This window comes from Jaculus jaculus, chromosome 1, assembly GCF_020740685.1.
Source record: "Jaculus jaculus isolate mJacJac1 chromosome 1, mJacJac1.mat.Y.cur, whole genome shotgun sequence".
Lineage (NCBI taxonomy): Eukaryota > Metazoa > Chordata > Mammalia > Rodentia > Dipodidae > Jaculus > Jaculus jaculus.
Genome location: NC_059102.1, coordinates 162,311,423 through 162,334,228, shown reverse-complemented (window position 1 = coordinate 162,334,228; position 22,806 = coordinate 162,311,423). Strand labels below are relative to the sequence as shown.

Genomic DNA, 22,806 nt, shown 5'->3' with positions numbered 1-22,806 from the left:
TCTTGTGCATGGAGAGAGAGAAGAATCTATTTTCATCCTTCTACAGATACATATCCAGTTTTCCCAGCACCATTTGCTGAAGAGCCTGACTTTTCTCCAATGAGTATTTTTGGCATTTTTATAGAATATCAGGTAGCTATAGCTACCTGGACTTATATCTGGGTCCTCTATTCTTTTCCATTGAACTACATGTCTGCTTTTGTGCCAGTACCATGCTGTTTTCGTTACTATGGCTCTGTAGTATAGGTTAAAATCAGGTATGGTGATACCACCAGTCTTATTTTTGTCGCACAGCATTGTTTTAGATATTTGAGGGTTTTTTGTGATTCCAAATGAATTTTGGGATTATTTTTTATATTTCTGTGAAGAATGCCATTGGAATTTTGATGGGAATTGCCTTAAATGTGTAGATTGCTTTTGGTAAAATTTCAATTTTCACAATATTGATTCTTCCAATCCAGGAACAAGGGATGTTTTTCCGTTTCCTAGTGTCTTCTGCAATTTCTTGCTTGAGTGTTTTAAAATTTTCATTGTAGAGGTCCTTCACATCCTTGGTTAGGTTTATTCCAAGGTACTTTATTTATTTATTTATTTATTATGCATTTGTGAATGGGAGTGATTATCTGATTTCATCTTCTGTGTGTCTGTTGCTAGCATATAGGAAGGCTATTGATTTCTGAGTGTTTATTTTGCATCCTGCTATGCTATATGACTATAGGTGTTTATCAGCTCTAACAGCTTGCTGGTAGAGTCATTAGGGTCCCTTATGTATAGAATCATGTCATATGCAAATAATGATAACTTGATCTCTTCCTTTCCAATTTGTATCCCTTTTATGTGCATCTCTTGCCTTATTGTTATGGCCAAGACTTCCACTACTATATTAAATAAAAGTGGGGATGTGGACACCCTTGTCTTGTTCCTTATTTTAGTGGAAAAGCTTCCAGTTTTTCCCCATTTAGTAATATGTTGGCTGTAGGCTTGTCATAAATAGCCTTTATTATGTTGAGATATGTTTCTTCTATTCCCAGTCTCTGTGGGACTTTTATCATGAAGGGATGTTGGATTTTGTCAAATGCTCTTTTTTTGCATCTAATGAGATGAACATGTAATTTTTATCCTTCAGTCCATTTATATAATGCATTACATTTATTGATTTGCATATGTTGAACCATCCCTGCATCTCTGGGATAAAGCCTACTTGGACAGGGTGAATGATCTTTGTGATATATTCTTGTATTCTGTTTGCCAATATTTTGTTGAGAATTTTTGCATCTATGTTCATGAGGGAGATTAGTCTCTAATTTTCTTTATTTGTTCTGTCTTTGCCTGGTTTTGGTATCTGGGTGACACTGGCTTCATAGAAGGAGTCTGGTAGGATTCCTTCTTTTTCTATTTTATAGAAAAGCTTAAGAAACAATGGTGTTAGTTCTTCTCTGAAGGTCTGATAAAATTCACCAGTGAATCCATCTGGGTCTGGGCTTTTTTTAGTTGGGAGATTTTTTTTTTTAATATATTTTATTCATTTATTTGAGAGAAAGAGAGGGAGGGAGAGAGAATGGGCACACCAGGGCCTCCAGCCATTGCAAATGAACTCCAGATACACGCACCCTCTTGTGCATCTGACTCAAGTGAGTCCCAGAGAGTTGATCCGGGATCCTTTGGCTTTGCAGACAAATGCCTTAACTGCTAAGCCATCCCTCCAGCCCAGAAGACAACCTCTATGCTTTCCTCAACACCAGTATGTGTCTCCGCCTCCAACTTTAGTTGGGAGATTTTTGATGACTGCTTGGATCTCCATAATTGTTATAGGTCTTTTTAAGTGATTAATCTCATCTTGATTTAATTTAGGTAGGTCATATAAATCAAGAATATCATCCATTTCTTTCAGATTTTCATACTTGGTGGAGTATATGTTTTTATAGTATGTCCCTGTGATTTTTTTGAATTTCTCTGGTATCTGTTGTGATGTTACCTTTTTCATCTCTAATTTTATTATTTTGTGTCTCTTCTCTCTTTCTTTTGGTCAGATTTGCTAAGGGTTTATCAATCTTGTTTATCCTTTCAAAGAACCAACTCTTTGTTTGATTCTTTGGATTTTTTTTGGTTTCTATTTCATTATTTTTTGTCCTAATCTTTGTTATTTCTTCCCATCTACTGATGTTCGGTTTGCCTTGTTCTTCTTTTTCCAAGGCTTTAAGCTGAAGTATTAGGTCGTTTACTTGAGACCTTTCTAATTTCTTTTCTTTTTTTCTTTTTTTTTTTTTTTTTTTTTTGGTTTTTCGAGGTAGGATCTCACTCTGGTCCAGGCTGACCTGGAATTAACTCTGTCATCTCAGGGTGGCCTTGAACTCATGGCAATCCTCCTACCTCTGCCTCCCGAGTGCTGGGATTAAAGGCGTGCACCACCACACCTGGCTTCTAATTTCTTAATATAGGCACTCAAAGCTATAAATTTACATCTTAGGACTACCTTCATTGTGCCCCAAAGGTTTTGGTATGTTGTGTTCTCATTACCATTTAACTCTGTAAAGTTTTTGATTTCCTTCTTGATTTCTTCATTGACAAATTCATCATTTAGTGGTGTATTGTTTAGTGTCCATGATTTTGTGTATGCTCTATAGCTTTTCTTGCTATTGATTTGTAGTTTGATCCAATTGTGACCAAATAGAGTGCAAGGAATTATTTCAATTTTCCTGTATTTATTGAGATTTGCTTTGTGTCCTAATATATGATCTATTGTGGAGAATGTTCCATGTGCTGCTGAAAAGAATGTGTACACTGCAGCATTTGAATGAAATATCCTGTATATATCTCTTATGTCCATCTTCTATGATCTCATTTAATCCAGATGCATCTCTGTTTATATTTTTGCTGGGATGACCTGTCAATTGATGAGAGTGGGGTGTTGAAGTCACCCACTACAACTGTGTTTGGTGTTATCTGTGACCTTAGTTCTAATAGTGTTTGTTTGATGAAGTTGGAAGCCCCCATGTTAGGTGCATATATGTTTAGGATTGTAATGTCCTCCTGTTGAAGTGTGCATTTAATCAATATAAAGTGACCTTCCTTATCTTTGTTAACCAATGTTGGACTGAAATCTACCTTGTCAGATATTAGAATAGCAACCCCTGCTTGTTTTCTGGCCCCATTTGCTTGAAGCACCATTTTCCAAACTTCCATCCTAAAATAGTGTCCAGCCTTTGTTGGTGGCAACAAATTGAAGGATCCTGCTGTTGTAACCTAGTCTGAAAACCTATGTCTTTTGGTTGGGGCATTGAGGCTGTTGATATAAGTGTTATTATTGAAAGGTGTGTATTTATTTTTGACATTTTTTATACACCTCACTTTTTAGTAGAAGAGTGTATTTTGCTGGGTTTTCTTTCATTCTCTTCCTTTCTTTCTTTCTTCCTTTCTTTCTTTCTTCTTTTGGCTTTTTCTCCCCCTAGGCTGCTTTGGCTTGGTTTCTATGCTGCCATGTTAAGAGGACAATAGCTCCTTCCTAAAAATAAAACAACAACAACAAAAATATGGTCTTTCTTGTTTTGTTTTGCTTTTTAAGAAAATGAGCCATATTTTTATTTGTTCATTTCTTGTATTTGAAGTACTCTTCGATGACATCCTTGGCCTGAGATTCCTTGCCATAGCCCTTGACAACTACACAGCTACAGCCAACCACCTTGCGCGATTTCCCCTAGTGATCAATTTTGCAGAGGCCTACCCATTCCCCTAGTTTCTTGTTGTCATCAACCTTAATTAGGTTGATTTGGTGCTCAGCACAAAGGGCCTCCACCAGCTTGACATACATGGGCTCATCACAATTGGATTCAAGCACACAGAGATGGGCTTGGCGTTTGTCTACGGCTTTGGCGGCTTCACGGATTCCACGTGCTAGGCCGTTGTGGATGAGGGCGCTCTTCAGCACCTCTTGCAGAGCAGTGTTCACGTCCATTGCACCTCCAGCAGCAATGCCTTCCTCGGCCATGGCGGTGGAGCCGAATCTTGAACGCACGCGAGCCTCCGCCTCCGCGCCACCCGGCGGAGGCAGGGAAAGAGCGGTCTTTCCTGTTTTGTATAAAGTTGTACAATGTCAGAAGGTAACAGTTAGTACTGGAGTGGCAGTGACAAAGGCAAAGAGAAGTGGTAGCACCAAGAGCATTTGCTGATGGAGTGTATGTGGGAGTCAGGTATGATTTTGGGCCTGAAAAACTGGGAGGAGCCAGGCATGGTGGCACACACCTTTAATCTAGGCATTCAGGAAGCAGAAGCAGGAGGATCTGTGAGTTCAAGGCCACAAATTGAATTCCAGGTCAGTCTGGGAGAGAGCAACACCCTACCTTGAAAAAACCAAAAAGGGGGGAAAATACCTGAGGGGATGATATCACTGACAGGGACCAAAAAGATGGTAGTGCCAAGCAGGTTGGGAAGGAAAGCCAGGAATTTGGGTCTGGACATATGGAAATATAGATGAAGAGCAGACAGTGAGAATGTAGTTCAGGATAGAGATCTGAGTTGAAAAACAGATTTAAGGAGCATCACATGCCTTTAATCCAAGCACTTGGGAGGCAGAGGTAGGAGGATCGCTGTGAGTTTGAGGCCACCCTGAGATAGTGAATTCCTGAGTGAAACCCTACCTTGAAAAACAAAAGGATTAAGCACAGGAGGAAGGAAACTGGAGGAGGATTTGATGACCTAGAAGCCTTTCAAGGAAGAATGTATGGCTAATATGCCAGTTGTGTTGAAGGCTGGAAGGTTAGCAATATGGAGGAAGGGGGGGAGTGTCCTAATCAGCTCCACATTGCTAGGATGAACCTCCAAACCAGATACAATTTATGGGAGGAAGGGATTGATTTGAAGCTTACAGATCCAGGGGAAGTTCCATAATGGCAGAAGAAGCTGGCCCCTCTCACAGATCCATACAGGGAGAAAAATCACCAGCACCACCACAAGCAAGCACATTCCAACAGCAAAAACAGCAGGCACCCAGGCAGAGTTCAAGCACTCTGCATACCATAGGCTAGAATTCAGATCTGCCCCCAGTAACTCCTTAGAGAGGGACCCCAGGATCCACCCATAGTGACACCTCTTCTGTCTGCGTGGCTGGAAAACCAACTTACATTTTAATAAAACATTTGAGTCTATTCTGGGAGACATAAATTCAAACTACCACCAGGGGTCACTGATATTTTTGACTGAAAACAGTGGGGACCAAAACTGGGTTCACTGTAATATTTACCAAACCCTGGACAAATACCTATTGACTAGTATAGTGGTCTGATTCAGGTGTACCCCATAAGCTTAGGTGTTCTGGATGCTAGGTTCCCCAGCTGATGGCAATTGGAAATTAAAGCCTCCTGCAGGCAGTATATTTTTGGGGGTGGGCTTATGGATGTTATAGCCAGTTTCCCCATGCCAGGGTTTGGCATACTCTCCTGTTCCTGTTGTCCACCTTATGTGTGGGCCAGGGGGTGATGTCCACCCTCTGCTCATGCCATCGTTTTCCCTGATATAATGGAGCTTCCCCCTCAAGCCTGTAAGCCAAAATAAACCTCTTTTTTCCCACAAGTTGCTCCACCTTGTGCATCTGGCTTACATGGGTACTGGGAATCGAGCCTTGAACCAGGGTCCTTAGGCTTCATAGGCAAGCGCTTATCCACTAAACCATCTCTCCAGCCCTGATTTTTTTTTTTTTTTTTTGAAGTAAGGTATAATTCTATCCAGACTGATCTGGCACTAGGGAATTGAATTCTGGTCACTAGGATTTTCAGGCAGTGCCTTAACTGCTAAGCCATCTCTCCAGCTGGCATTACTGGCTTTTTTTTTTTTTTTTTTTTTGAGAGAATGGACACACCAGGAATTTCAGCCCGATGCAAAGGAACTCCAGACACATGCACCCCTTGTGTACATGTGTGACATTGTGTGCTTGTGTCACTGTATGTCTGAGTTACATGGTATCTGGAAAGTCAAACATGGGTCCTTAGGCTTTGCAGGCAACCACCTTAACCACTAAGCCATCTTTCCAGCCTGAAGCCAGGATCTTTACCAAGTGCCTGACTATTATTAACTTATAGAGCACAAGCTAATATAAGAGGTAGATAATGTTTCCAACCAGGAACAGCACACACCAGTAGGACTGGTATACATTGTGTCCATTTTCTTCAGTATCCATGTTGAATTTCTCAGGCTTCTGCTGTGTGTGGATCAGTCAGCTTCCAGGATTGTGACTAGAACAGGGCTGTAGACTCAGGCTTTCATTTATTTATTTGGCATCTTCAGGTAGGGTCTCACACTAGCCCAGGCTGACCTGGAATTCACTATGTAGTCTCAGGTTAGCCTTGAACTCATGGCAATCCTTCTACCTCCCAAGTGCTTGGATTAAAGAAATTGATGATTTCCTTGATTTATATGACCTACCAAAATTAAATCAAGATGAGATAAACCATTTAAATAGACCTATAACAAGCATGGAGATCAAAACAGTTTTTTTAAAAAAATCTCCCAACTAAAAAAAAAAAAAAAATCCAGGCCCAGATAGATTCATAAGTGAATTTTACCTGACCTTTACAGAAGAACTAACACCTGTACTTCTTAAGTTTTTCCATAAAATACAAAAGGAAGGAATTCTACCAAATTCCTTCTATGAAGCCATCATCACTCTGGTACCAAAACCAAACAAAAATAGACCAAAGAAAGAAAATTACAGACCAATTTCACCCATGAACATAGATGCAAAAATTCTCAACAAAATATTGGCAAACAGAATACAAGAATATATCAGAAGCCAGGCATGGTGGCGCACGCCTTTAATCCCAGCACCCAGGGGGCAGAGGTAGGAGGATCATTATGAGTTCAAGGCCATCCTGAGACTACATAGTGAATTCCAGGTCAGCTTGGACTAGAGTGAAACTCTACCTCAAAAAACAAAAACAGAACAAACAAACAAAAAAGAATATATCAGAAAGATCATTTATCCCGACCAAGTAGGCTTTATCCCTGAGATGCAGGAATGGTTCAACATATGCAAATCGATAAATATAATACATTATATAAATGGAATGAAGAACAAAAATCACATGATCATCTCATTAGATGCAGAGAAAGCAGAAAATTGGAACAGAAGGAACATATCTCAACATAACAAAGGCAGTTTATGACAAACCTACAACTAACATGATACTAAATGGAGAAAAACTGGAAGCTTTTCCACTAAAATCGGGAATAAGACAAGGGTGTCCACTGTCCCCACTTTAATTTAATATAGTACTGGAAGTATAGATAGCACTAAGGCAAGAGATATACATAAAAGGGATACAAATTGGAAAGGAAGAGGTCAACTTATCATTATTTGCAGATGATATGATTCTATATATAAAGGACTGTAAAGACTCTACCAGAAAACTGTTAGAGCTGATAAACACTTATAGCCATGTAGCAGAATACAAAATAAACACCCAGAAATCAGTAGCCTTCCTATATGCTAGCAACAAACACACAGAGGATGAAATCAGAGGATCACTCCCATTCACAACTGCATCAAAAAAAAAAAAAAAAAAAAAAAAAGCACCTTGGAGTAAACCTAACCAAGGAAGTGAAGGGTCTCTACAATCAAAATTTAAAAACACTCAAGAGAGAAATTGCAGAAGACACTAGGAAATAGAAAGACATCCCATGTTATTAGATTAGAAGAATCAATATTGTGAAAATAGCAATCTTACCAAAGGAAATCTATATACTTAAAGCAATTTCCATCAAAATTCCAAAGGCATTCTTTGTGGCAATAGAAAAAAAAAATCTAAAATTCATTTGGAAGCACAAAAAAAAAAAAAAAACCTCAAATAGCCAAAACAATTTTGAACAACAAATATAAGGCTGGTTGTATCACCATACCTGATTTTAACCTATATTACAGAGCCATATTTACAAAACAGCATGGTACTGGCACAAAAACAGCCATGTAGATCAATAGCACACAATAGGGGACCCAGATGGAAGTCCGGGTAGGTACAGCCACCTAATCTTCAACAAAAATGTCAAAAATACTCATTGAAGAAAAGACAGTCTCTTCAATAAATGGTGCTGGGAAAACTGGATATGTATCTTTAGAAAAATGAAAATAAATCCTTATCTCTCTCCATACACAAGAATTAAGTCCAAATGGATCAAAAACTTTATTTATTTATTTATTTTGGTTTTTCTAGGTAGGGTCTCACTCTAGCCCAGGCTGACCTGGAATTCACTATAGAGTCTCAGTGTGGAGGTTCCTAAAACAGCTAAACATTGATCTACCATATGACCCAGCTATAGCACTCCTAGGCATATATCCGAAGGACTCATCTCATTTCCTTAGAAGTACATGCTCAACCATGTTTATTGCTGCTCAATTTATAATAGCTGGGAAATGGAACCAGCCTAGATGTCCCTCAACTGATGAGTGGATAATGAAGATATGGCACATTTATACAGTGGAGTTCTACTCAGCGGTAAAGAAAAATGAAGTTATGAAATTTGCAGGAAAATGGATGGACCTGGAAAGGATTATTCTAAGTGAGGTAACCCAGACCCAGAAAGCCAAGCGCCACATATTCTCTCTCATATGTGGATCCTAGCTACAGATGATTGGGCTTCTGTGTGAGAATGAAAATACTTAGTAGCAGAGGCCAGTAAATTTAAAAGGAGACATAAAGGGAAGAGAAAGGAAGGGAGGAGGGTACTTAATAGGTTGATATTGTATATATGTAAGTACAATGATTGTGATGGGGAGGTAATATGATGGAGAATGGAATTTCAAAGGGGAAAGTGTGGGGGGGGAGGGAGGGAATTACTATGGGATTTTTTTATAATCATGGAAAATGCTAATAAAAATTTTAAAAAATAAAGTTAAGCTTTCTAAAAAAAAAAAAAAAGCAAAAAAAACCCAAAAAATAAATAAATAAAAATAAACCAAAAAATTTTTTTAAATAAAATAATATTTTTTTAAAAGAAAGAGATGGGCGTGGTGACATGCCTTTAATCTCAGCACTCTGGAGGCAGAGGTAGGAGGATCATCTTGAGTTGCAAGCCAGCCCGAGACTACATAGGGAACTCTAGGTCAGCCTGGGCTCAGTGAGATGGTACCTCAAAAGACCAAAAATTAAAAAAAAAAATGAGGGTTAAAAAACACCAAGAAAGGCTGGAGAGATGGCTGAGTGGTTAAGCGCTTGCCTGTGAAGCCTAAGGACCCTGGTTCGAGGCTGGATTCTCCAGGACCCATGTTAGCCAGATGCACAAGGGGGCGCATGCGTCTGGAGTTCGTTTACAGTGGCTGGAAGCCCTGGCGTGCCCATTCTCTCTCTCTCTATCTGACTCTCTCTCTAATAAATAAATAAAAATGAACAAAAAAAAACAACCAAGAAGCAGGTCTCACCTCGGTTGAAGGAAAGATTTTTTTTTTTTTTTTTTGTCTTTTCAAGGTAGGGGCTTGCTCTAGCGCATGCTGACCTGGAATTCACTGTGTAGTATCAGGCTGGCCTCAGACTCACAGCAATTCTCCTACCTCAGATTCCTGAGTGTTGAGATTAAGGGTAGGGTCTCATTCTAACGCAGGTTGACCTCACTGTGATCCTCATACCTCTGCCTCCTGAGTGCTAGGATTAAAGGGGTGCACCACCATGCCTGGTGAGACATTTCATTATAAGGATTCTAGAGCTTAGAGCACTTAAAAAGAAGGAAAGAATATAGAAGTTTCCAGGCAGGAGCAGGGTTCTTGGAAATGAGAAAGCCCAAAAGTTAAAAGAAGAAACGCAAAGCCTGAGAAATGGCAAGATAGGGTTTTAGAAAATAAAAAGGCCCAGTAGAGACCCAAATTGGGGCCTTTTAGAATTTATAGAGTTTAAGATAAGGAAAGAGGAAAAAGTTCAGTGTTCTTGCCCAGAAGGCAGGAGTGGGGATCCCAGGAATGGAAAAGCCCAGAACTTAAGCAATGCATAGCTCTTGCCCAAGAGATGGTAAAAGGGGACTCTGGAAAATGGAAAATCCACATCCATCTGTGTTCTTTTCTAGGTTCTGGATGGGGGTGGAACTGACCTGCCAGGACACCACATTTCTACTAGGAGATCAGGTTTAATCCTTCCAGGAATCTTGTTCCTGTAGGAAAGAATTCTTTTCTAGGGATGGACTCAGATTGACTTTAAGGAGAAACAGATCTGGGGAACCCTTTCTAAGGAGGGACCCAGGTTAGATTTAAGGAAAAATAGCCTTTAGGCAGAAAGAGATGAGAAACCAGATCGTACTCTGAACAAAGTAGAGACTGCAGGACAGGCTTAAAACATTCCTTCATTTTACTTTCAGGGCCCTACACTGTTTCAGAAGCTGCATAATCAAGTCCTACTTCTAGCTAACCTACTTCCAATGTCATCTACTGTTGTGTCAAAATGTGGAACACCTGAATCAAACCACCACATCTAGCACCAGTTGGAGGTGAAGGGAGCTTAGGAGAGAATAATAGCTAGAATCCCAAGTAAGGGTCTTGTGACTCTCCCCTCTCCCATTTACCATACTCAGCCTCTGAAGTGCTCCCACACCATGTTTCTAGTTTCTTTTACACTATACCCTCCCTATTCCAGAGTGTTGAAAAGTTGGCCTAGGAGTTTATCTTTCATTTCTATATTGGCCAAGAATAAAAAAGTCTCTTCAGGCTGGCGAGATGGCTGAGCAGCTAATGGCACTTGCTTGCCCAGGTTCGATTCCCCAGTACCCACTTGTGGTGGTTTGATTCAGGTGTCCCCCATAAACTTAGGTGTTCTGAATGCTAGGTTCCCAGCTGATGGGAGATTTGAGAATTAACGCCTTCTGGAGGCAGTTGGGGATGGGCTTACGGGTGTTATAGCCAGTTTCCCCATTACAGTGTTTGGCACACTCTCCTGTTCCTGTTGTCCAACTTATGTAGCCCAGGGGGTGATGTCCACCCTCTGCTCATGGCATCATTTCCCCTTGCCATCGTGGAGCTTCTCCTCAAGTCTGTAAGCCAAAATAAACCTTTTCCCCATAAGCTGCTCTTGGTTGGGTGATTTCTACCAGTAATGCGAACCTGACTGCAACACAGTAAAGCCAGATGCACAACGTGACACATGTGTCTGGAGTTAATTTGCAGCAACAAGAAGCCCTAGTGTGCCATTCTTAGCCTCCTCCATATTGTAAACCAGTAAAAATAATTTTTAAAACATAGTCTCTTCACTATTCACTTTGTTACTGGTTCCACAACTTTGAGTGGAGCAGGTTGGGAGCCAGTCAGGGGCAACAACTGGTAACAAATGTGACAGTTTATCTTGGCAATTTTGGGGGGGTATTTTTAAGCCTTCACGCCTGCTTTTATTTTTTTTAATTATTTATTTACAATTAATTTTGTGGGTTTTTTTGAGGTAGGGTCTTGCGCTAGCCCAGGCTGGCCTTGAACTCTTAAAGCAGGGCATGGTGGTGCACGCTTTTATTTTATTTTTTTTATTTTTTGGTTTTTCGAGGTAGGGTCTCACTCTGGTCCAGGCTGACCTGGAATTAACTCTGTAGTCTCAGGGTGGCCTTGAACTCACGGCGATCCTCCTACCTCTGCCTCCCGAGTGCTGGGATTAAAAGCGTGCACCATAAACCGGGTGTGGTGCCGCACACCTTTAATCCCAGCACTCGGGAGGCAGAGGTGGGAGGATCGCTGTGAACTCGAAGCCACCCCTGGGATTTTAAAAAATCATACACTCCATATACAAAAGAAACTATGCAATTAAGACCATACCACCTGAAATTCCTTTATTCCCATCCACTCCTTCAGCTTCCAAAATACCCCCAGGGCTGTCTCTGTAAGGCCCCCCACCGCCACTGGAGACCTCCCCAGTCCTGCGCGTGGAAGCCCAAACACGAGCCCCACGTGACGCCGCGGCGTCACGTGACAGACTCGCTTTCCCTCCAATCGCTGCGCACGTTTTGGTGATTCCACCCAAGATCCGGCCCGAAGTTTTAGAACTCCCTATGCTTCCTTCAGCCAAACCGGCCGGCTCCTCGCCTCCACCTCGCTGAGCAGCGCCTCCCAAGAATCCTCTTCCACAGCGGCTTCGAGGGTCCCTGACCCGCGAGCACTCGGCTCCGGAAGTGACGTCTCCCAGAGGGGCCGGAAGTGGCAGTGGAGGGAGGGAAGATGGCGGAGGTGGTGAGTCCGGTGCCCGGGGCGGGGCGGAGGGAGCCAGGGGAGGTGGGTAGAGCCCGAGGCCCCCCAGTAACCGACCCTGGCGCCGCGCTGTCTCCCCAGGGGGAGATAATCGAGGGCTGCCGCCTACCCGTGCTGCGGCGCAACCAGGACAACGAAGATGAGTGGCGTGAGTGACGTCGGGGGGCGGGACCAAGGGACCCGAGGGCGAGGGGCGGGAGGGAGCGAAGGATTCCGTGAGAGGGGAGGGGCTTCGGGCATCCTGGGGCGGGCGCGCGGATGCTCGGGAGGAGGGCGTGGCTATTAGCCGTACCGAGATGGACAGGGCGGGGCTTGGAGAGAGGTGTCACTTTGGTGACTGAAGGGGTCTTGAGCAAGAGCTTCTAAGTGATGGGGCATAGAGATCCGGCCTGGGGGTGGGGCTCAGGTCGTAGACGGGTGGAGTCTCTTGACCTGGCCTGCCTAAGACCCCTGTCTGCGGTGTTCCCATAGCTCTGGCTGAGATCCTGAGCGTGAAGGACATCAGTGGCCGGAAGCTTTTCTACGTCCATTACATTGACTGTGAGTTCTGGGCCCTGGTCAGGGTAGGGTGGGAGGCAGTGTCTGGCATGACCTCCTGAGCCATTTCTAATGCTGCAGTCAATAAACGTCTGGATGAATGGGTGACCCATGAGCGGCTGGATCTAAAGAAGATTCAATTTCCCAAGAAAGAGGCCAAGACCCCCACCAAGAACGGACTTCCTGGGTCCCGCCCCGGCTCTCCAGAGAGAGAGGTGGTGAGTAGGTCCCCCATTTCACCTCTCCTGCCTCTTCCTTCTCTCATCTCTTGGCCTTAGGAGCTCCTGGATGGGCAGGAGGTGGCATTCTCTCATCCTGACTTCAGCTTGCAAAGGATGGGGTCCAAATTGCAGATATAGATTACAGAGTCCAGTGGCTATTTCTGAGTCCTTGAGAAAGCAGAGGGTCGGGTTTAATCATTCCATGCTGAGGGGACCCTGCTCCCCTTCGCCATCCCACCACCACCCCCACCCCAGAGGAAGACCCTGGACCTATCTCTACAGCCGGCCTCCGCACAGGCCAGCGGGAAGACCTTGCCAATCCCGGTCCAGATCACACTCCGCTTCAACCTGCCCAAGGAGCGGGAGGCCATTCCCGGTGGTGAGCCTGACCAGCCGCTCTCCTCCAGCTCCTGCCTGCAACCCAACCACCGCTCAACGGTACCCTCAGCAATTCCAGGGACCTTGCTTTCTTCTCAGGTCCCACCTTCTCTACCTTCTGACCCACCTTTCTTGGTTTCTCTCTGCAGAAACGAAAGGTGGAGGTGGTTTCACCAGCAACTCCAGTGCCCAGCGAGACAGCCCCAGCCTCAGTTTTCCCCCAGGTGAGTCTTCCAGTTCTCTCTCCTTCCCTTCCTCTCTTCTGTCTAGCAACATCTTTCAGGCTCATCTCACAGCCACCCCTTCTATGTCATTTGCAGAATGGATCAGCCCGTAGGGCAGTGGCAGCTCAACCAGGACGGAAGCGGAAATCAAATTGCTTGGGCACTGATGAGGTAGGTGGTATGTGGAGGAGCTGGGGTATAGGGAAGCTGGTGAAAAGGAGGGATGTGGACAAGGGGAGTTTTACCAGTGACTATAAAAATAAACAAGGTGCCTCCTTGGCATAGTAGGCAGTGTGTCAGTCTCATAAAAGTAAGCAAGAGTAAATTGGGCAAGGTTGTGCATGCTTACAATCCCAGCTCTCAGGAGGGACCAAAGTTCAAGGTCATATCGGGAGTTCAAGGCAAGTCAGGGGTAGGTGAAACCCTGTTTTAAAATAAAGAGTAAACAAGTGGTGGTAGTCAGTGATGGTGTTGGGATTAAGAGCCAGGCAGGGCATGATTCACATTAGTCATTCCTAAGTCATCAGTTTCCCAGTTTAGGTTTATTTTGTAACGTGGGCATTAAGAGATTTTCTAGTAGTTGCTGTTAGGCTTGAAGGAAGAAACACTGTGGCAGGAGTATGAGCAGTAATGGCCTGCTGAGCTGTCTCCTGTAACCTGGTATCTTCCATTGGCCCGGGCAGGACTCCCAGGACAGTTCAGATGGAATACCATCAGCACCACGCATGACTGGCAGCCTGGTGTCTGACCGGAGCCACGACGACATTGTCACCCGGATGAAGAACATTGAATGCATTGAGCTGGGCCGGCACCGCCTCAAGCCATGGTACTTCTCACCATACCCACAAGAGCTCACCACACTGCCTGTCCTCTACCTGTGCGAGTTCTGCCTCAAGTATGGTCGTAGCCTCAAGTGTCTGCAGCGCCACTTGGTATGAGGGGTACTGTGAGGCTGCCCTCCCAGCAAATTCACACTGGCCCTCATCCCTGATCCTCCTTTCTTCCTTAGACCAAGTGTGACCTGCGGCACCCTCCAGGCAATGAGATTTACCGCAAAGGCACCATCTCCTTCTTTGAAATTGATGGACGGAAAAATAAGGTCAGTAGCTAAGAGTAATTGGCCTAGAGTAAGTCAAATGGATAGCTTCTTCCTGCTCAGGAGATGCACAGATTGGAGAGAGAGGTCATGGACCATGGCAGGGACAAACAAGCACAGCTTCTCCAATCACACTGGATTGTGTTAGGAAACAAAGGGTGGGTGAACAGGGTTCATAGGCAGCTGTCCTCAAAGCTTTGAGGTGGTACGTGCCCTTAACCCTAGCACTAGAACTAAGGCAAGAGGATCTTGAGTTCCTGGCCAACAAAATGAGCTCCCATCTCAAAAGACCCCCACCCCCTCAAATAGTCTTAAAGGGTCAAATGGGAAGGTCAAATGTAAATTAAAAGTAGAGGTAAATTTAAAGAACAGTTTAGGGGCTTTACCTTACTGCTGCCTTCTCATGGGCAGGAGCTCTCTGTTCTCATTCCTTTTCTTAAGAGCTTTTATTTGCTTATTATTTACTTTTTTTTTTTTTGGTTTTGTGAGGTAGGGTCTCACTCTAGCTCAGGCTGACCTGGAATGCACTATGTAGTCTCAGGGTGGCCTCGAACTCTTGGTGATCCTCCTACCTCTGCTTCCCAAGTGCTGGGGTTAAATGCATGCACCACCATGCCCTGCTATTTATTTATTTTTAATATTTCTATTTATTTGTAAGCAGAGCTAGAAGAGAGAGAATGACATACCTGCAGCCTCTGCAAACAAACTCCAGACACATGTGTGCCCTGGTACATCTAGTGTTACGTGGGTCCTGGGGAATCAAACTCTGATCCTTAGGCTTCACAGACAAGCACTTTAACTGCTGAGCCATCTCTCCAGTCATCTGGAAACTTTTAAAAAATATATTTATTAGGGCTGGAGAGATGGCTCAGCAGTTAAGTGTTTGCCTGTAAAGCCTAAGGACCCAGGTTTGATTTCCCAGGATTCACATAAGCCAGGTGCACAAGGTAGTGCATTCATCTGAAGTTCGTTTGCAGTGGCTGGAGGCCCTGGCATGCCCATTCTTTCTCAATCTCTAATACAAATAAAATATTTTTTTAAAAAAAAGTTTCCAGAGGAGGTGACCTTTGAGCCTGGACATGAAGGGAAGTGGATAAAGGAATTCCAAGTAATTGAGTTCTGAGCGGCTGGCACAAACCTACCCAGAGTAGTTTGTGAAAGGTGAAGCTCACTTGTGATGAACGAGAAGGGACAAGACTTACAGAGCTCAGGTGTCAGGAATAAGGTCAATAGGAGGAGTTGGGAAATAAGGTAGATTTGGATTTGTGCCAGTGGGAAGGAGAAATATTGGAGCCTATCAAGGTAGACTTTGCTGTTGTTGTACCTTCAAGGTAATGAGGGAGAGGCAGGCACCTGGACTATTGGAGGAGCCCTGGCTTGGGTATAGTGGATATGAAGAGGAAGACACTCAGCTAAGCACTGTTGCATATTGTTAAGTGGAGACTTGGGTATCCAAATGGCTATTCTCAGCAGGTAGTTAAAAGTCTGAGGGGGTAGGGAGATAGCTCAGTTGGTAAAATGCTTGTCTTGCAAACCCAAGGACTTGAGTTGGATTCCCAGTACCCATGTAAAATACTGGGTGTAGTGGCATAAGCCTATAATCCCAGCACTGGAGAGGCAGATACAAAAGCATTCCTGGGGCTCACTGGCTGAGCCTAATTGGTGAACTCTAGGCCAGTGAGAAACCCTGTCTCAAAGATGAACAGTGTTCTTGGGGAATAGAGTTGGCTTTTGGCTTCCATTTGCACCAGCACACACATGAATACATGGGGATTAGAGATGTGGCTCCGTGGTAGAGAGTACTTGCCTACTATGTGCAAGGCTTTGATCCATTTCCCATCACCACAAAAACAACAAACCAGACACAATCGTGTGTGGAGGTAAAGCAGCAAAGTCCCTAAATTGGTAACCCCTAAGATAGTTTACTGAGTCCCATGCCTTAGTTCTCAGGAGGTGTCATTGCAGGCCAGAGCATCAAAGTTTTGTTTTTAATTTGAGGGTTGTTTTTTTTTTTAATTTTAGAGGGAATGAGACACAGAGAGAAGACATGGAGAATTGGCATGACAGGGCCTCTCAGCTACTTGCAGGCGATATCCAGATGCTTGTACCATCTATCGGGCATATGTGACCTCGTGCTTGCCTCACCTTTGTGCGTCTGGCTTAAGTGGGAACTGGAGAGAGCATTGGTTGTTAGCTTCGCATGCAAGCCCCTTAACCACTAAGCCATCTCTCCAGCCCCCCCCCTTTTTTTTCAAGGTAGGGTTTCACTCTAGCCCAGGCTGACCTGGAATTCACTGTAGTCTCAGGGTAGCCTCGAACTCAGCAGTTCTCCTACCTCTGCCTCTTGAGTGGGATTAAATGCATATGTAACCATGCCAGACAAAAGCATCAGGGTCTTGATAGTACAGCTCATGGGGCTTTCTTAGCCTTAGTTATAGTCTAACCTCAATGGGGAAACTTGTAGCGAGGAGGTGGGTATTTACAGGAACATGGGCAACTTGTCTACACCACTGAAGAAAATGTCTCTAACCCACAGCAATCTCTGAGTCCTCAGGGAGGGGTGGAGCCTCATGAGCCCCTCCCTCCCTATTATTGACAAGGCTGGCCTCAAACTTAGAATTAACTCTTCTGCCTCTACCTCCATTTAACTCTGGAATTAAAGACATGCACCCAAGTTGGAAACTTTTATTTTAATCTATCATTTATTTATTCACATATGTTTTATTTTTTTTTTTATTTATTTGAGAAGTAGGAGGAATGGATACACCAAGGCCTCCAGCCACTGCAAATGAACTCCAAACACATGCACCACCTTGTGCATCTGGCTTATGTGGGTCCTGGGGAATCAAACCTGGGTTCTTTGGCTTTGCAGACAAATGCCTTAACCACTGATCCATCTCCAGCCCTGAATCCATAGTTTTATTAAGACAAAAATTGACAGTATGGTTTGGTTTGTTTATTTTGAGCCAAGCCCAACAGAGTGGGCTTTTTAAATTTTTGTTTGTTTATTTTTATTTATTTATTTGAGAGCAACAGACAGAAGAAGGCAGAGAGAGAGAATGGGCGTACCAGGGCCTCTAGCCACTGCACACAAACTCCAGATGCATGCACCACCACATCTAGCTCACGTGGGTACTGGGTAATAGAGCCTCGAACTGGAGTCCTTAGGCTTCACAGGCAAGTGCTTAACCGCTAGGCCATCTCTCCAGCCCAGGGCTTTTTTTTTTTTAATGTGAGAGATAAGTGAATTGGCATGCCAGGGCCTCCAGCCTCTGTAATCAAATTCCCATATGTGTGTGCCGCCTTATGTACATAGGCAATCTTGCATCACCTTATGCACCTGGCTTACATAGGACCTGGAGAGTCAAACATGAGTCCTTAGGCTTCTCAGGAAGTGCCTTAATAGTTAAGCCATCTCTCCAACCTTTTTTTTTTCTTGATTTTTCAAGGTAGGGTCTCACTCTAGGCCAGGCTGACCTAAAATTCACTATGTAGTCTCAGGCTGGCCTTGAATTCATAGTGATCCTCCTACCTCTGCCTCCCAAGTGCTAGGATTAAATAGGTGCACCACCATGCCCAGCTTGAAGTTTACATTTAAACATTTTCAGACATCTACCACATGCCTAAAATGATTTAACAATTGCTTTTTCAAGTGAACCACTACCCCAATATGAAAGTTAATTGTCTCCTGAGACCAGGGCTTTTGAAGACTTCAATCCTTGAATTGACTAAGTGAAATTTGTGCTGTGACTGAACCCTGCCACTATTTAAGAGTTCAAAGTTGAAAACCCAGGCTCCAAGGTGGAAGCATCATTCTTTCTTTAAAAAAAAAAAAAAACAGAGCTGGGTGTGATGACACAAGCCTTTAATCCCAGCACTCAGGAGGCAGAGGTAGGAGGACCACCGTGAGTTCAAGGCCACCCTGAGACTATATAGTTAATTCCAGGCCAGTCTGAGCCAGAGCAAGACCCTGCCTTGAAAAAAAATAAATAAAAACAACTTTTTATTTGAAAGCAGAGAGAGATGAGATAGAGAATTGCCATGCCAAGGCCACTACAAAAAAACTCCAGATGCATGTGCCCCCTTGTGCATCTGGCTTACGTGGGTACTGGCGAATCAAACTGCGGTCCTTTGGCATTGTCAACAAGGGCATTAGCTGCTAAGCCATCCCTCCAGCCCAGAAGCATCATTCTGACTGTTGGTAAAAAGAGCAGAGGCCAGTGGAGGCTCCAGACCATGCTTAGGTACAAGTATGGGAAGCACATGTAGGAAACCTGTCTAACTTTGCAGGGAGGCAGGCAGTTGGACACCCATGCGTGAGCTTGTGGACATTTAAGTGGTTATTGGTGCTGGGAAGATGGCTCCGTGGTTGAGGGCACTTACTTGCAAAGACTGCCAGTCTGGGGTTTAATTCCCAAGTCACCCACATAAAACTGGTTGCAAAAATTAGTTCAGGCATCCTTGCATTTATTTGCAATGGCACGCCCATACACACAGATGGAAATGATTTCTTTTTAATGTGTGAGCATGAATTGGTGTACCAGGGCCTCCAGCCACCGTAATCAAACTCCAGATGCATGCACTAAATGCATTTTTGTGTGCATTTACAACCTTGCATGCTTGCGTCACTTTGTGAGTCTGGCTTACGTGGAGACCTGAGTCACACATGGGTCCTTAGGCTTCACGGGCAAGCACCTTAACCACTAAGCCATCTCTCCAGCCCACAAATGATTTTTTGGGGGTGGGAGGTTGAGGTAGGGTTTCACTCTAGCCCAGGTTGACCTTGAATTGACTCCAGTCTCAAGGTGGCCTTGAATTCAGTGATCCTCCTACCTCTGCCTCCCAAGTGCTGGGATTTAAGGTATGTACCACGCCTGACTCCAAATGATTTTTGTTTTTAATGTGGTTTGTTGTCTAAGCAGTGGTGAGACTGACTGCTAGGCAGGGTCAGGTCCCAGGGAGTGATGCTCATCATACATACACCTAGGAATAGCACAGATGCTACCCAGAGTAGTTACAGGTTTTTTTCTCCTTTGCAGAGTTACTCACAGAATCTGTGTCTTTTGGCCAAGTGTTTCCTTGATCACAAAACGTTGTACTATGACACAGACCCCTTCCTCTTCTATGTGATGACAGAGTATGACTGCAAGGGCTTCCACATTGTGGGCTACTTCTCCAAGGTCAGTGCTTATCCAGGGAGTGGGGCATAGAGCAGATTTGGGTTTGGGCCTACCAGTAGGAAAGAGCAATGTGAAGCCCATGGAGACTGTGGAGTCATAGGGGAGAGAGGGAGGCACCTTGACCCTGTCCTGACCCAGGCCTCTTCCTCTTTCCCAGGAAAAGGAGTCCACAGAAGATTACAACGTGGCTTGCATCCTGACCTTGCCTCCTTACCAACGGCGGGGTTATGGCAAGCTGCTGATTGAGTTCAGTGAGTATGTGGCTGCCTGACCAGCATCCTGGCACTCAGCAGAGCTTTTGGGCAGCTTTGTAAGCTCCTGTTGCTCTTCTCTGGGCCTGTGCCATAACAGTTCTTGGGGAAGGACCAGTGATCATGTACCCAGCTGTGCCCTGAGTCTTGCAGGCAGTAGTTGACCAAAGGCTATTAACTCACTAAGCAGGTGCAGAATGCCCTGCACTTGTGCCCTGCTTAAAGCCAGTCTTCCTAAGCACCACTCCTGAGACCACATTCTGCTTAATAGCCTAATCCATCCCCATTTTACTCACTCATCATTCTCTGAATCTTCAAAATAAGCTGTGACTGTAGAGTTGGGGAGGGGCTTTGCTATTGGCTTGGCAGAGACACAAAAGCTTAACTTGTTCAAGGTCATGACTTATTTTAGATACTTTTCTAAATTATTTGTCAGAGAGACAGACAGAAAACAGAGTGAGTATGGGCGTGCCAGGGCTTCCTATCACTGCAAATGAACTCCAGATTCATTCACTACCCTGTTCATCTGGCTTTACATGAGTACTAAGGAATTGAATCTGGGCCATCAGGCTTGGCAAGCAAGTGCCTTTAACCAATGAGCCATCTTTCCAGCCCCTTTGAGATAATTTATTTGTTGAACAAAGGCCACATTTCTCTGGAAACTCAGTTGAGCACTTTAACTTGCTGTTGCCCAGCAGTCTAATGGGGAACTAGAAGCTCCATTCCAAGCATCTCCAAGAGTGAGGGCAGGCACTTAAAGCTATAGAGGTAAGTATGGCTCGTAGGGAGTTCTTTGGGATTCTAGTGGATCCAGCAGAACTGAATAGGAACCTGAGGGTGCTATCCCTTCTTTTTTGCTTCCTTTTTCAAAACATCAGCCTTCTTGTCCCCCCCCTTTTTTGGGCAAGTTTCAAGGTAGGGTCTCACTCGAACCCAGACTGAGCTGGAAATCACTACGTAGTTTCTGGCTGGCCTCAGACTCACAAGGATCCTTCTACCTCTACCTCCAGAGTGCTAGGATTAAAGGCATGCATCACCATGCCTGGCTTCCTTGGCCCTCTTATCCCAGAATACTTTCCTGAAGTCACATGAAACTGAACAAGAGAACCATACTGACTAGTAGGGATATGGCAAGGGCCAAGGCCCATTATGAGGCCAGTAAGGCAAAGGAACAGCTTCGACTAAGTACTAGGGATACCCCAGGGCCCCGACAGGAGAATGAAGCCCCTCAGTTTTGTAGTGTCTCAAGTCTCTTCAGGAACTGCCTAGCAGTGCCCAGTGTCAGCACATGCAGGAGGGAAAGGACTTCTGTAGAGGTCTGCCACTTGTCTCTGAGGAATGAACTATCAGGCTTGGGAAACACCTTGGTACCCTTACCATTGATCCTCAACTCATGCTAGTCTTAGATCAACGACACACCAAAGGTCAAAGCTAGGAAGACTGACTGTAGATCCGAACATTCTCAGGCCCAGGCCAAAGACAAAAGGCTGTTTCAGACAAAAGCTGGGATGGCAAAGGAGAACTGGTTGCATCCCTGTTCAACAGCCTTTACTGGCTGCCAAGCACCCCACTCAGTGCCTTTGGCTCCCTCCTGTGTTCAGCACATGCTCACTACCATGAGTGAGAATCCGAAAGAGAATGAGGCAGCCTACCTCTGCTTGTGGACACTTTGCTTGCTTACCCAGCCTCTCCATTGCTCTAGGCTATGAACTCTCTAAAGTGGAAGGCAAGACGGGGACCCCTGAGAAGCCCCTGTCAGATCTTGGCCTTCTATCCTATCGAAGTTACTGGTCCCAGACCATCTTGGAGATCCTGATGGGGCTGAAGTCAGAAAGTGGGGAGAGGCCACAGATCACCATCAAGTGAGCCTGGCTCTGCCTACCTGGGGTGCATGGCATGGCCTGTTTCTGGGGCTCCTGGGAACAGATGAAGGCCCCCTAGGTACCTGACTTTTACCCTTCCACAGTGAGATCAGTGAAATCACCAGCATTAAGAAAGAGGATGTCATCTCCACCCTGCAGTATCTCAACCTCATCAATTACTACAAGGTTAGGAGGCATGCTGGGGGACAAGTGAGTGGAGTGCAGGTTGCAGACCCTACGTGGCTGACCACCTGCTGGGTCCATCTTTTGCCCAGGGCCAGTATATCCTCACTCTGTCAGAGGACATCGTGGATGGGCATGAGCGGGCTATGCTTAAGCGGCTCCTTCGAATCGACTCCAAGTGTCTGCACTTCACTCCCAAGGACTGGAGCAAGAGAGGAAAATGGTGACCAGGCACTACCCATTGCAGCGCCAAGAAAGCTAACAGAACTGGGCCTCTAATGGTCTAATCCACCCCCACTGGGGCTCCCAAGAGGCATGCCCAGGGAGACAAGGCTGAGGACAACTCCAAAAGGATAGGACAGGCCTCTGATAGGCCAGTCATTGGCCAGTACCAAGGCTAGCTCAGGGCTAAGCCAGCTCCTAGGTCAGCTGGCTACAGGCCCAGATCTGTTCTGAACAAGGGACCAGAAGGAGGCAGGCAGCTTGAGTACAGCGACAGGGGTGGGAGCACTGTGGACAGAAGAAGGCTGTTGGTTGTAAAAAGTTTTTTTGTAAAGTAGGAACTGGGGGGTTAAGTGGGTGCTGGCTACAAAATTCTGGCCCCTCTTGCCTCCAGAAATAAATTGTTTCTATAGACCAGATCTAACAAAGGTGCTTGTGTGAGAGTGGAAATCATGTTCGCTT

At 44.8% G+C, this 22,806-nt stretch overlaps 1 protein-coding gene and 1 pseudogene across 5 annotated transcripts; one reads left to right on the top strand and one right to left on the bottom strand.

Annotated features, from left to right (window-relative positions):
- Window positions 1-3,575: 3,575 nt before the first annotated feature.
- On the bottom strand, window positions 3,576-3,986 carry LOC101597595 (annotated as a pseudogene).
- Window positions 3,987-12,027: 8,041 nt separating this feature from the next.
- Window positions 12,028-22,772, top strand: Kat5 (lysine acetyltransferase 5). 5 transcript variants are annotated; one of them, XM_045152492.1, is made up of 14 exons: window positions 12,028-12,172; window positions 12,272-12,338; window positions 12,662-12,730; window positions 12,809-12,945; window positions 13,246-13,386; window positions 13,476-13,550; window positions 13,647-13,721; window positions 14,234-14,482; window positions 14,560-14,649; window positions 19,686-19,826; window positions 19,984-20,077; window positions 21,780-21,939; window positions 22,044-22,125; window positions 22,215-22,772. In XM_045152492.1, the coding sequence occupies exons 1-14, from the start codon at window positions 12,161-12,163 to the stop codon at window positions 22,347-22,349; spliced, it is 1,527 nt and encodes a 508-aa protein (XP_045008427.1). In that variant the 5' UTR covers window positions 12,028-12,160; the 3' UTR covers window positions 22,350-22,772. The 5 variants fall into 5 exon arrangements, with proteins under 5 accessions (XP_045008427.1, XP_004656740.1, XP_004656742.1 ...); XM_004656683.2 differs by having other exon boundaries at window positions 13,231-13,386; XM_004656685.2 differs by lacking the exon at window positions 13,246-13,386 and having other exon boundaries at window positions 12,030-12,172.
- Window positions 22,773-22,806: the final 34 nt, after the last annotated feature.